Source organism: Candoia aspera, chromosome 6, assembly GCF_035149785.1.
Source record: "Candoia aspera isolate rCanAsp1 chromosome 6, rCanAsp1.hap2, whole genome shotgun sequence".
NCBI classification, from domain to species: Eukaryota; Metazoa; Chordata; class Lepidosauria; order Squamata; family Boidae; genus Candoia; species Candoia aspera.
The window spans coordinates 64,910,462-64,925,217 of NC_086158.1; the positions used below are offsets into that span (position 1 = coordinate 64,910,462).

Consider the following 14,756-nt stretch of genomic DNA (forward strand, 5'->3'; position numbering starts at 1 on the left):
CTGAGACACTAGAAGTAGCCCAAGAAAGAAGGAAAGCAAAAGGCAACAGTGATAGGGGGAGATATGCCCAATTAAATGCAAAATTCCAGAGGTTAGCCAGAAGAGATAAGGAATTATTTTTAAACAAGCAATGCGCGGAAGTGGAAGAAGACAATAGAATAGGAAGGACAAGAGACCTCTTCCAGAAAATTAGAAACATCGGAGGTAAATTCCAGGCCAAAATGGGTATGATCAAAAACAAAGATGGCAAGGACCTAACAGAAGAAGAAGAGATCAAGAAAAGGTGGCAAGAATAGACAGAAGACCTGTATAGGAAGGATAACAATATCGGGGATAGCTTTGACGGTGTGGTCAGTGAGCTAGAGCCAGACATCCTGAAGAGTGAGGTTGAGTGGGCCTTAAGAAGCATTGCTAATAACAAGGCAGCAGGAGACGACGGCATCCCAGCTGAACTGTTCAAAATCTTGCAAGATGATGCTGTCAAGGTAATGCATGCTATATGCCAGCAAATTTGGAAAACACAAGAATGGCCATCAGATTGGAAAAAAATCAACTTATATCCCCATACCAAAAAAGGGAAACACTAAAGAATGTTCAAACTATTGAACAGTGGCAATCATTTCACATGCTAGTAAGGTAATGCTCAAGATCCTGCAAGGTAGACTTCAGCAGTTCATGGAGCGAGAATTGCCAGATGTACAAGCTGGGTTTAGAAAAGGCAGAGGAACTAGAGACCAAATTGCCAATATCCGCTGGATAATGGAAAAAGCCAGGGAGTTTCAGAAAAACATCTATTTCTGTTTTATTGACTATTCTAAAGCCTTTGACTGTGTGGACCATAACAAATTGTGGCAAGTTCTTAGTGGTATGAGGATACCAAGTCATCTTGTATGCCTCCTGAAGAATCTGTATAACGACCAGGTAGCGACAGTAAGAACAGACCACGGAACAACGGACTGGTTTAAGATTGGGAAAGGAGTACGGCAGGGCTGTATACTCTCACCCTACCTATTCAACTTGTACGCAGAACACATCATGCGACAAGCTGGCCTTGAGGAATTCAAGGCTGGAGTTAAAATCGCTGGAAGAAACATTAACAATCTCAGATATGCAGATGATACCACTTTGATGGCTGAAAGTGAAGAGGAACTGAGGAGCCTTATGATGAAGGTGAAAGAAGAAAGTGCAAAAGCTGGCTTGCAGCTAAACCTCAAAAAAACCAAGATTATGGCAACCAGCTTGATTGATAACTGGCAAATAGAGGGAGAAAATGTAGAAGCAGTGAAAGACTTTGTATTCCTAGGTGCGAAGATTACTGCAGATGCTGACTGCAGTCAGGAAATCAGAAGACGCTTAATCCTTGGAAGAAGAGCAATGACAAATCTCGATAAAATAGTTAAGAGCAGAGACATCACACTGACAACAAAGGCCCGCATAGTTAAAGCAATGGTGTTCCCTGTAGTAACATATGGCTGCGAGAGCTGGACCATAAGGAAGGCTGAGCGAAGGAAGATCGATGCTTTTGAACTGTGGTGTTGGAGGAAAATTCTGAGAGTGCCTTGGACTGCAAGAAGATCCAACCAGTCCATCCTCCAGGAAATAAAGCCAGACTGCTCGCTTGAGGGAATGATATTAAAGGCAAAACTGAAATACTTTGGCCACAGAATGAGAAGACAGGACACCCTGGAGAAGATGCTGATGCTAGGGAGAGTGGAAGGCAAAAGGAAGAGGGGCCGACCAAGGGCAAGATGGATGGATGATATTCTAGAGGTGACGGACTCATCCCTGGGGGAGCTGGGGGTGTTGACGACTGACAGGAAACTCTGGCGTGGGCTGGTCCATGAAGTCACGAAGAGTCGGAAGCGACTAAACGAATAAACAACAAAACAAGTCAGTAATGGGCTGGATGAGGGAAAATAACGTGAAATCAAATCCAGACAAGACAAAGTACTCATTGTGATGGGCCATAATTTCAGAGACAGGGTAGTCTGAATGGGACTGCACTCTTGCAAAAGGAGCAGTTTGAGGATACTGTTAAGACTTGAATCTCTGGCTCCCAAATTGAGGCAATGGCCAGGAAGACCTTTTATCAGATTTGGTTGATATGCCAAATGCATCCCTTTCTGAAAGAAAATGACCTCAAAACTATGTTATACGTGCTGATAAATTCCAGGCAATACATCTTAATGGTAGATGGTGATTGTGATGGTGATGGTGGAGGAGAAGGAGATGGAGAAGGAGAAACAACTCTGCATGGGGTTGTCTGACTTGACAGCACTGACTTTGCAGCTTCAAGAAGGCTGTTTCACTCATGCAACATTCTATGCTTTGAATAGTCCTACTGATCAGTAGAAAGAAGGTTAATCTATTCTATTCTTTGTAACAGGTTGGTGATAGATAAAGTTTGAATAGCCATTTGTTCAGCAAGTGTTTCCAACACATTTTAAATACCTGAAGGCCAAAGACTCTATTTAATTCCATTGTGATTCAGATGAAAATGAAGAAATGTGATCGCAATCTAAATTCTGCAGACAGGAATCTATACTTCTTCACCTAAAAAGTAACATGTATTTTCAAAATCAGTAATAGTTTTGTTAATCAGTTCATGCTTGCTTAGGTGAAAGACTCCTCTCAGCTGTAATCTGAAATGCCACTCTTTATTTGGAATCCTCTACAGCAGGAATATGCAATGAACATGACCCACAGATTTTAAATGCCTGTGTTTTGATTCAGTATATTTGCTCAGAAGCTGCAAAGGTGTTTGTCTTCATATTCTATTCACACCTCAAGCACACTTATTTAAGTTATTTCAACATCTTTGAAGAGTCAATTTACATTTCTTATGCAAAAATGCATTCTTCAAAAACCCATCATCTTATGCTTCATTAGAGAATGGAAGAGTATACATTATCAGTTCATAAATAATGAATCCACTTTAACTGCTACTTTTCAGAGGCATTTCACCAGGAGGCAAACCTTAGGTATGCTACTGAATATGGACTTAATGGGGAACTGTAGTTGAATACTGATGAGTATACATATATGATGATCCCATCTATTTATGCAATAGGAAAATTACTCTGAATTTAAGATGATCTTCATAAAAGAGAGATTACTTGGTAAACAGAGAGAGGGATCAGAGAGTAAAAAGGGTCTAACACCACTATTCTATTATCAATGACAGTAAGATTAACCTCCAATTATAAAAATAAACTGGGAAGAAAAAATTACCATTCTTTTCAGATAAATATAGTCTTAGCCATTTTATATATACAGTGTCTTGGTAGCCATAACTGTAATTAGTATGGTGCATTTACGCACAGTCTGTCCACCATCCACATTTAAGGACCAAAGCACTGTGGTAGGTGATTTTGGCCCTGTGGGAGAAGATTATTTCAAGCTGAACTGATCAAACTTTAGAGGAGAAAGATTTTTTTCCCCTACTGATTTAGCTCATGTATTATACAAACAAAGTATTTTCCGAATCAACTTTTATTTGAAAAAAAAATCTATAAGTACAATTCAAATAACAGACTGTACTGCCTGTTCCTTGAGTCCCAATACTCAAGCCAGTTTTCCCAGTCTGATATTCTCCAGGGATGTGCTGGATTTCAATTCCCATAGTCACTAATCAATACTATGGAGGATGCCATGTATGACAAATCTACCTTAAGGTGATGCCATCAGGCAGATCATCTTTAGGATCTTTCCTCTCCCACTTAATGTTCTTTTCTGAATATATACCCTTAGTAAAATGCACATATTTGAACTTTGGCATTTCCCCTATGGCATGACAGTGAGCTAAAATCTCACCTAAATAATTTAATTATGTATTAGCATAATCTTGTGTATACCTTCTGAGACATTAATACCATACAGCTTACCAGAGCTAACAAGGTTAGGGCTGCAGTCTTATTACAAAAAATAGGGTGCAATACTGCATCACACCAGGGACTTTTAGAAGAAGAAAATACTGAGCAATAGTCATGAACTTTGCAAGAGAAATTAGGAGTTCTGGGGATTGAGAGGACACTATAGTTCCATTAAGGCAGATTTCATTGACCCCTTGTCAACTATAAGATCTGGGCCCGCACAGGATGCTTTCTTAGCATTATCAACCAGGGACCCATTTCTTATCTTCAGAATGTTGTGTACAAAATTATGAAACTGCTATCTGTAAATTAGGTACTGCTGAACCATTTGATTGATGAAAAGCACTTCTGAGAATTCTGTCTATATATAGCATGAAGCCTGAAAATAGTGTTGGATATATTAAAAACAAACTGACTCTCCCTGAGGGACTACTGGATGATAGCCTCATACTATATCAGTAGAGACAAACAACCAAAGGTGAAGAAATACATCTTGATCACAGACAAAGGGACAATAGATAGGCCATGTTACATTTCATAAGATGTAGTGACTGAGATTGGGGACAGTAAATTAACGTAGTTTATAATGGCAAACGTTGGACAGCTACACTGCCAGTTTCCAGAGGATCATCTTTCCCAAGAGAAATTATTGTTTGCAGGAAAATCTAGTATTTTAAATGTTAAACCCCAGCCTTTCAACTTCCTAGCAACATCACTGGTCTCTCTAGCAGTATAAGGAATCTCAGGGGATTCTGCTGGGAGCCAATCTGGGTGATTTGCTCCTTTATGAAACCACTGTAGAATAACCTTTTGCAGAAAGTCCAGCCAGCATTTGCCTTCCTGAGGGAGGATAGGAATTGTGGTGGGAGATAAAGGGGTTCGACTTCTTAAATGTATGAAATGGCAGAGGATGTGGTTTTTGTTTTAAAACTGTAAAACTATCTCCCATGCTCATATCAGTGCTAAGGTTTTTGCAGAAAAATGTCAGTTTCCCTATTACTTCCTGAACTAGCTTATGCCTACCAAAAATGCTGGAGAAATGGAAGAATATCTTATATTAAAAACTCTCTCTTCCACTTTTGTTATGTAGTTGGGCCAAGGGGAAGGTTAACAGATGTATAATTTGCAACCCCAGTTTCACCCTCCTACTAGGGTTAGGAAACTATTTTCTTCCCTCTGACAGAGTCTTGAAACAGTTCAGGTAACTAGTTTCCTATTTTAGTGTTAGGTGCCAGACCCTCATGATATGGCCCATTTTGTGTATGTAATGAGAGATTCATATACTGGCTATGCTTTGGCAGCAGTTCCTTCTTTGATGTTTATGGTAGCTCAAGAATCCCTTGCACATATATCTGAGCTGGTTGTTCCTGGTAAGTAGGGAGGAGGAGATCAAATTCTGCTCCACTCTGTTTACCTGCTTGCATTTAGGGACAGAGTTCTGGACCAATAAATTTTTCTAGAGATTTTTAATCTTGTTCATTCACTCTCATTTTTAATTGGAACAAATGTTTGTCCATACAATGTCTTGGCTAGGTGGGCTATTCAGCCACACAGCTTGAGCCAGGAAAGAATAAAAGAGTAACATGCAGACACTTAGCCCAGTCTAGGAAGACGCAATGGTTTCAAATAGCAAATCACATATGCTTTATTTTCAGTTTTACAAAGCCAAGGATTCCACAGTCTGTCAGCTGGAGTAAACAGAGAGAAAAACTATATCCTCAGATGCCAACAATAAAAGGTATAGATTTTAAAATGTCAGTGCATTCAGTCAATTAAGTAATGGCATTTGGGAGTATCAGACTGATACCAAGTAAGCAGCCTCTTTATCCCAAAGCAAATTATTGGTCTCTTCTATCATAAAAGGAGGCAATGCTCCTGACTGGTGGCACACCAGAAGGATTGTGTAAATGCACAGCCAATGGTCATGTATATCCTTCTAGAGAAAAAAACATTATGATAGGCCAAGCTCTTGTGCCAGGGTTGGCATTCTAGAGAAAAACGATAATATAGACTAAGTCCTTGTGCCATTCTCTTACTAACCTTTGATGAACAGATGGGTGGCTCTAAAAGTCTAACATCACTATGCTGCTATTCTTGCAATGAGCAAGATTATAGATTATGAGTTGGTTTGGTAAAATTTATTATATTTCTCTCAGGTTTCCTACCTTCCAACTACTAGAAGGTTAGGCAGAGTTAAAAGTTTTTTATTGCAAAAAAGTGAATAGCAAACCAACTAATGATTGTCCCTAGGCAGGCTAACTCCTTCCAAACTATGCAGTGATATCAAAACAAAGTAATACCTGTCTAAGATTATCTCTCATAATGTGAATGAGCAGGTCTATTGAAGGGGGAAAGTGAAACAAGCTTAAAGTAAGGCCAAAAGAGATGAGTGATTTCTGCACAAATCACCATCTGGTTTTAAATAATGGAATAAACCTTTAGATACATGGTTATATGAGCTTATTTTTCCAAAGCTAGAAAGCAGACAGGGTCACACTTCTCCATACATTACAAATATAACCCATCAATTTTAACTCGGTAATCTGTTCACTTGCACTACTATGCTGCAGGGAATACAAATTAGAACCACTTACTCATTTCTCTCCAGACTGATGACAAGTTGTTCACTTTCAGCTTGTATAAGAAATTTCAGCATTGCTGGGTGAGTCTGAAAAATGAAATGGAAGAGTAGTTTCATTACAGCAAAAAGAAACTCTGCAACAGGTATAAAGGTTGCAAAATTGGGCCCTTAGTGTAAGAAGACTAGCAGGAGAACGGAATTCCAAGTAAACATACAGAAAAGTAGTATTCATAAGAATTCTTTTTGCATTTAAATAGAAGCAAGCATCTCAAAAAACATTCATTTTACTTGACAATTAAATTTATGTTAGCCAACCACAGAAATCCTTAAACACGTTAAAGGTACTGATTTAGCACTTCAAAGAGAAATTCAGTTATGTGCCTGAATTGGTAGACTTTATTCTGCTACAAACATCTGTATGACTATGTACTCAGGAACAGGAAACCTGTTCCTAATTAAAATCTTTTTAACAGGAAACCTGTTCTTAATTAAAATCTAGTACTTGTGTATGTGTATGTGTATATGCATATGCATATACACATTCACATTTACAAATACTAAGCATCTAACATGACAGATATGCTAGAAGAAAAGTACCAATGTATAAATATGACTTCTGCTCCCAAAATAATATAAAATTCATATTTCATGATGAAATGTAGAGCCTTTTCCCACAGGTAGGTTACATCAAGAGCAAAGTGCTTTATCAACCTCTAATTTGCACAATATATGCATAAATAATATGCATCATGCTTCAACCATGACTAAGAATTTTCTGTTCTGTTTTTCCTTCTGTGATGTCAGGACCAGTCAGTGTTTTCCTCATGCTGTTCCTTACCATTTCATTCACATCCTTCATGTGGTTATCCTAGATGTCTCCCCTTCCCAGCCCCTGCCCATTCTGCGGTTAGTCATGAAAGACTAAGATGGGTTCCAAAATACATGTTGCATTTAAAAGCTACAGCACATAACATTAATGAACTTCTTCATCTGCTCATACTTCTACCCACCTCTGCCTGAGAAGGGTAGAATGCAATCACTGTGTTAAGAGCTTTTAGTATTTTCTCAGTAGATGTTATGGTATTACTGACACACTCACTTACTGATGTACTCTCTATAGCTTACTTCTGTTCATATTGGGTTTTAGCAGATAAAACATGGATACCATGGGAGGAGGGAAGGCACCAGCCTGGATATAGTGGATTGCAGAGAAGCAGGGAAAATAGTTGTGTGCTTACTCAGGTGGTAGGGGAGGCAACAGTCCTGGGAGGTCAGGGGATGGTGTGGATTGGTCAGTTTTAGACTAATCTAAATTTCACTATAATTAGACAAATCATAGTGAGACAAAACTCGAAAATCAAGGGTGGCACAGATTACTCATTTCCAAAGTCCTTTCATTTTATAATAGTAAAGTCAGAGCAAGGTAGCTATTAAAATAATTTTGGTGAAAATCCCGTTGGTTTTATTCCAATCATCATCTTATAGAATGAAACTAAACTAGAACAAGCATAGCTTATATTGGACAAAGATACATAGGCAGCTTATTTTCAAAGACAAGGAGATCCACTACTCATTCTTCTGATTCCTTTGCTTTTGATAAATAAGTCTTTCACAAAACATATTTCACAAGGAATTTTCCCTAAATAACACATGATGTACTGAAGGTTGTTGTTTTTTTTTGCTCTTTCATATGCACTAAAAGCTATATTTTTACTCCTGTATTCATGAAGCCATTCTTAGCAACCTAGAGTTTGGTTTAATAACTTTTCCCATGACCTTCTCCCTGCTCTGTTGGATCATACATATTCCTTTCTAATGAAGCATGCACAAATATTGGCCCTATGAGAGCTTTCACCCCCACATTCAAAGTACTAGCAGCATCAGTGTTGAACAAGAAGGCTCTCTGTTTGCACTCTTTGGTAAAATCACTTCCCCTAGGGCTGTGTGGGAGAAGACAGAAGGTTTTCTTACACCAGTCTGTCTTGGGATTGTGAAACTGTCAGTGGGAATAAGTTTGATGAAAGCAGTTACAGGAAGCAACTTTTCCCATGAACTCACAGAAGGTATTGTTACAACCTAGAAGAATTCCAGGTGATTCAACCACACACATACAAAAGTCTCTGCTTTAAAAAAACACATACATATTCTTACCTTATATGTCAATTGTAAGTTTCAGCAGGACTTCTTTTCATTCAGGTAAGTAATTATATTAACATGCAGTGATTGATGAAATATGCAATACCAGAATCCTTTCAGCATGCTAAATAAATGTTTAGGCAAAATCACTGGCATTCACCAGCCCCTGGGTCTTATTTCTAGCAATATTTAGAGATGATCTGGATTACCAGTGTTACTTAAAAATCAAGCTTATCTCCTAGTGATTTCACAGACAGCTCCATGCAGATTGGCAGGGTGGTGGGCAGCATGAAAATTGATTTTTTTTTACTTTTCAGTCTAGCCTAAAAGGCTGATAGTCCCCCATCCAAACACTAACCAGGCCTGCTTAGCTTCTGAATTCAGACAAGTTAGCCAGGTCCTGCCACCTACCAAGGCTATCTGTTTCGTACTAGCTAAAAAAATAGTTCATCGATCTAGAAGTAAATACTGTATAACTTAAGATATTGCAAAAGCAGCATAATCTTGGCCCAGGTCTAGGACTCTTTTTTTAATACACAAAATAAATAACATGGTTATTCATCAATTCCCAGTAGTTTTCACTGTAAGGTATTATTAGGTTCTATTTAAATGTGTGTGTCTTTACACATACATACACTTTGGTGACTGTACATTGTTTTGAAATATACTCAACTTTTTAGATATTGCACCTCTTGGAATGAGTCCAGTCAGGGCAGAATAACGTACTACAGCCCCAAATTATATATTTAAAAATTATGTCAGGATTAAAAAAATCAACATTTTAAACAGGATTGTTTCTTAGAATATTTGCATTTTGGAAAAAGGATCTTCAATACATCTCAAAAATGTAAGTATGGATCTGATTATGGGAAAAGAAAATGGGAGAAGACGCTAGATTAAGGTATTAATTACCAATTATTTTATTTCATATCTCTACCTCTGTATCTGATATATCTATAATCAGATCCATACATCCATACATACATGCTAAATTCATCTCACACACACACATGCACACACACAAAGTAGTCCCAAAGAAGAGTGCTAGAGGCAAAGAAATGCTAAGATTTTGTGTCAACTGAGACAAGTCAAGAAATACTTGGACAGGTTCTTTTTTTCTACAAATTTTACAGCCAAGTCCCTCTTATATTCTGGCCCGGGAAGAATAAAAAATACTTCTTTCCTTCAACATTAATATTTGTACAAAAAATTAAAATATATTGATAAAACTATTTATAGTACTTCATTAATAGCTGGTTCTTACACATGATTACTCTTTATGATTATGATGGACATTTTCCTCTAAGGATACTGATTCAATCAGATGAGCAAAATACATGTCCCTTGAAGGATTGCTATTAGCATTACAAATATAAGGCACATCCACAGTTATTGTTTAAAGTGCTTCTGGCCTGTTCTCATGTCCACTTGATTCTAAACTGGCTTGAGAAAATCCTGTTTGACTGAGACACTTTCACAGCAGGTTGCAAAGTATTCAGTCTGAGCAGCCGCTACCAGGTCCTCCAACCGGACAATTCCCTTGCTGCTGTGCCCTCTCACCTTTTGGCTCCAGGAAAGCAATTGCCAACGGGCTGGTCTTCATGCATCTATATATTTGTGTGTTGGTGTATGTGTGTGCATCTGTTTGAATTTATATATACAAAATTAAAGAACCAAAATGCAGCTACATGCCTCTGCAAAATAGCCAATTAACAACTGGATTTAGACTGCAAAAAACTGGAGCGTGTGATCCAAAATAGAAAATATCACTTGAGGCAACAAAAATATACTGTGGAAGTAGAGCAAAAGAATGCATCCTGAGATCCTTCAGATGGTGAGCAGGGGTTAATACAGGGTGACACAGTCAGCTTCTGCCCTCCAGAAATAGTTGCCTGCCCATTCTGGCAGTGAGGATTAGCCCATAGTCATCAAAATCTATGTTACATTTATTCTCATCCTTGGGATCTTGTTATGCACTTTTTTCCTAGATTATTTTTTCCACAGTATGTTTAGTGTCCTAAAATAAGAAAATGGGAGAAGACACTACACTATTAATTTCCAATTATTTTACTTCATATCTGTACCTCTGTATCTGATATATTTATAATCAGATCCACTTTTAGGATGTGAGCAGATAGAAATTAAGTTTTCTTAGTAAATTGAACAAACAAGTGAAAAAATATTTAAATTAGGAACAGGAAAATAACTAAAGTAAATGTTATAGGACAAAATCCTAGTTAAAATACTAGAATATGAGTGAATTTTGGTCTCTATTCCTTATTGTTATACATCCCAAATGGCCCCATTCATGCACAAGAGGACAACATCAGCAGATTCAGGAAACTGCGATGTTTACAGTAATACAGAAAATCTTGCTTAATTAAATAAATATACTGCTGAGTAGTCCACATATTCATATGCATGGAATGCTGGCTTATTGTTAAGAGAAAATACAATAAAAGACATATCTTGCAATTATTGCAACCTCAGCTTCACAGCACAGGCCTTCACCCAAGAGAATTCCATATACAATTTTTTCTCTTTACCCTGGACAACTAAAGACCAAGCAACCATTACATTAATTACATAAATGCAATTGTGTCTGTTTCTTAAAATGTAAATAACGGCCACTGACAGATCACTAGAACTGAGAGTTTAATTCTTCCCCTTTCCATAAACACTACATAAATAGATTCATCTCCAAAACAGATGTATATAGGCAGGAGACATTTCAACGGGCACAAAATTAGCAAAAGTACCTAAGAATGGGACAAAGTGTTCACTGGGAACTTGGCAAAGGGGGAAGTTTAAATTCCCCTTCTCTACTCTCCCTCACCTAAAGTCTGATACATCCTTCTGGGTCTGCTATTTACACTCTTGAAAACCAATATATTAAATGCATGTATTGCCATGACAACTTCAACCCTAATCATTTCTAGATGGCAATAGGAGCAGAGTTTCAGTATATACACCTTGATAGCTTAACATTATGGTGGACAGATAATTCAGTGAAATATTAGCCCGATGTGAAGCACTTACAAAAAAAGCAAATTTTTGTCAATATATGCTAAAGGGTAAGAGTTTTATTCACAATCTATGGTGAAACAACTGTGGACTGCTGCATAAAGTTTTAGTCACCATCTCAAAACGGATATTATAGAGCTGGAAAAGGTCCAGAAAAGAAAACCAAAATGATCAAGAAACTGGAACTCCTTCTCGATGGGGTATATTCTCAAAGATCTGAGGCTTTTTTAGTTGAATAAATATAAATAAAGCGGTGTGTAAAGGCATATAACATGGTACGTGGTAAGGAGAAATTTTAGGGAACATTTTTATTCTATTCCCATAATACTGTACTATAATCCAGTGAAACTGAACTGTGAGAAATTCAGGAAGGTTTTAAAAAAATTGCATGGCTGATAAGGAGTTAATGTCTTGATTGAGGACATATTAATTACTCAACTTAGCACAGAGGGCAGCTTCTTTTGACTGGGTATTACCTATCAAAATATGTGTATGTCAACTCTTATTGGTCTCTTATTTATTCCCAAGCACAACTGAATACTAGCAATGAGAGGGAATTTAGTAAAAAGTGAAATTCAAAGGAGATCTGTACATCTGAACATGACGGAACAGCAGTGAGTCAAGTTGGGAACCTGCATGACTCCAGTGGACTTGGTTTTGTTCCAAACTCCTGAACAATATACCTTTTTGAGCAATCAGAAGTATATAGCAGTGTAATATAATATAATATAATATTAATATGTGTATGGATGTATATAACAGCATTATGATAGTCCTTTAACCATATCCCCTAGCATGAATTTTGCCTTTTTCTATTATTACATCCTGAGTTGATGTTTTAATTGATTTATCCACTTTAACTTTCAATACATTATTTTTCACAATATTCAGACCTTAACTGAGATTTTAATAGCAATATTTATTGATTTCTTAAGCATTCAACATTGGAATAGTTGTTGCAAAAGGGTGATTGGAACTTGTTTGTATTATGATCTTAAAATTTTAAGAGATGTCATAGGACCTAATATAACTTTATTAATTTAGAATATAGTTAGAATTCTGATTCTAATTCAAGTTGAATTTAGTTTAACTGTCTTTGAAGGTGCATTAACAGTTTGCCTCTCTGAATTAAAACTCAGTGACAGGCATCTTAATGCACTGCTAGTTGATTACTTGCTTAATTAACCTATTTTTCTTTTCTCCTTTACTTCAAGTCAAATTGGCATGACCTATTACATGGGGTTCATGCCAGGATCACTTAGCACCAATTCTAGACTCTTTGAGCATCTCTGTATAAAATGAGCCTCTCGTGACTTTTTTTTTCTTGGCTTACGTTAAGCTGCAGTCATTTTGCATGCATGTTCCATTTTTTGCAGGAGTTATATGGAATTTAGGCCAAAGTGAAGAGCAAGCAGTTAACTTTTTTCTCTTTTAAATTTTCCATTGTTTTTTGAGAACTTTTGACAGTGATAAATGGAATAAGTAGAAAGCCAGATAAATTGCCGTTAATATTTTAAAAAATGAAAGTGAAATTTCACCTCTCATCTCACCAGTATATTCTGGATAAAGCATGAATCATTCAAAGTCTGTATTTCCAAGGGACATGATGTTTATACAGTACACTGAGGGATTATATCTACTGGAAGGTTATTTTGAAATTATATAATAAAATACACATAAAGAGAGGAAGAATTGGCCTAAAGATAAAAATGTCTGTAATACATATTTTAAAAGTACATTTCATCATTGTTTGGGCAAAATAGAATCATCACTAGTTCCAAGGCCGTTATTGGAAAATCTTGTTATAGGACAAACAGGAAATCTAACAATATCTCTTCCAGGCCTTTGCTAATCACCTTAAAATATTCAGTCTATCTTTAAAACGCAGATGGTTGGATTTACATTTTGAGAATTTCTGTGTTTTGAGAGTTTTCATACCTAGGACGAAACAATATACACATTTTATTGTAAAATTAATGTACCATGTATCTACCATCCAAAAAACCTAAACGTTCTATATTTTCAGGGATACAGTAAGTAGCTCAATAAATTCACAACTGATAAACCTAAATATTTAAAACATATAGATCTTTTAATAATAATATATGTGCTTGCCTATATGGCCCTACAGGGAATATCTGGGGACAACAGAGGGAGTGTAAATGGACCTTCTTTCTACAGAGCTGATGGTTATGATCCCAAGGCAAAGAAATTCTAGCAGGTCAGGAATTGGCACCCATATCTCAAAGGTCACAGATGTCAATGTGGTATGTTATGTGCTGCCTTGGGACTAGAACATTTCTACACCAGCACAGGGTCACAGCTCCAGTGACTGTGCTTCACAGAGGTGTTAAACTTAGTTTTTTGCATTGTTTACTGCCTCCTTGCCTGCCACCTCGATAGTTTAGTGGAGCCTCAGCTTCATGACATTTGACATGGAAGATGATGTATATATAATGTATAATGTATCTGGCACTACAGGGTGCTAATCAAATTGTACGACATACAAATTAGATGCTTTTTTCTACTAACCATCCTTCTCTCCTTCTTTCCTTTCTGTGGAGAAGTGGAGAAGAAAATAAAATTCTGGGTTAAAAAAATGTTTTCAGGCTTTAACTTCCCTTAAATTATGACAAGAAAGGTGTTTTCTTTTTTAATGCCAGTAGGGTGCTTAAAAAGGAGGAGTGATAAATTAAAAATTTGGAACAGTTGGACATTTTACTGGGCATATTTCCCCTCTTTTCAGAGCTATACTTTCTCTGAAAAGAGACAAAATCTGCCTGTTTAAGATTTCTCAATTACGCTCTACTTCTTAATAAATACATGCACAAAAAAGCGTATCTTTAGAGAAAGAGAAAATGTTATTCAATCCATTTGCATATATTGAAAGTAAATCAAAGCTAGAGAGAGGAAATCCTTGCAAATACATCATCTTAGTCATGTCCTTAAAGCTATTAAGCCTGTTTCCAGCAGGTATCTCAGTTCTGGGGAACAATGCTATTCTGTCTCTCAGTGGCATTGTGGAGGAAAGTAGACTGAAAGTGAAAGAAAACTGCTCTACCTTTCTGCTCCGTATATAAATAAAAATTAGCTTCCATGATGTCACTTGGCTTTTATCAAAGACCAACTTCTCAAGAGAGAAG

The 14,756-nt window shown here is 37.0% G+C and overlaps 1 protein-coding gene across 1 annotated transcript in view; it reads right to left on the reverse strand.

The window, feature by feature from the left end:
* Window positions 1-14,756, reverse strand: part of ADAM12 (ADAM metallopeptidase domain 12) — a 314,025-nt gene that overhangs the window by 242,837 nt on the left and 56,432 nt on the right. Inside the window, exon 3 of the mRNA XM_063307340.1 lies at window positions 6,467-6,540. Coding sequence (XP_063163410.1) covers window positions 6,467-6,540 — 74 coding nt within the window. The remainder of the gene's footprint in view (window positions 1-6,466; window positions 6,541-14,756) is intronic.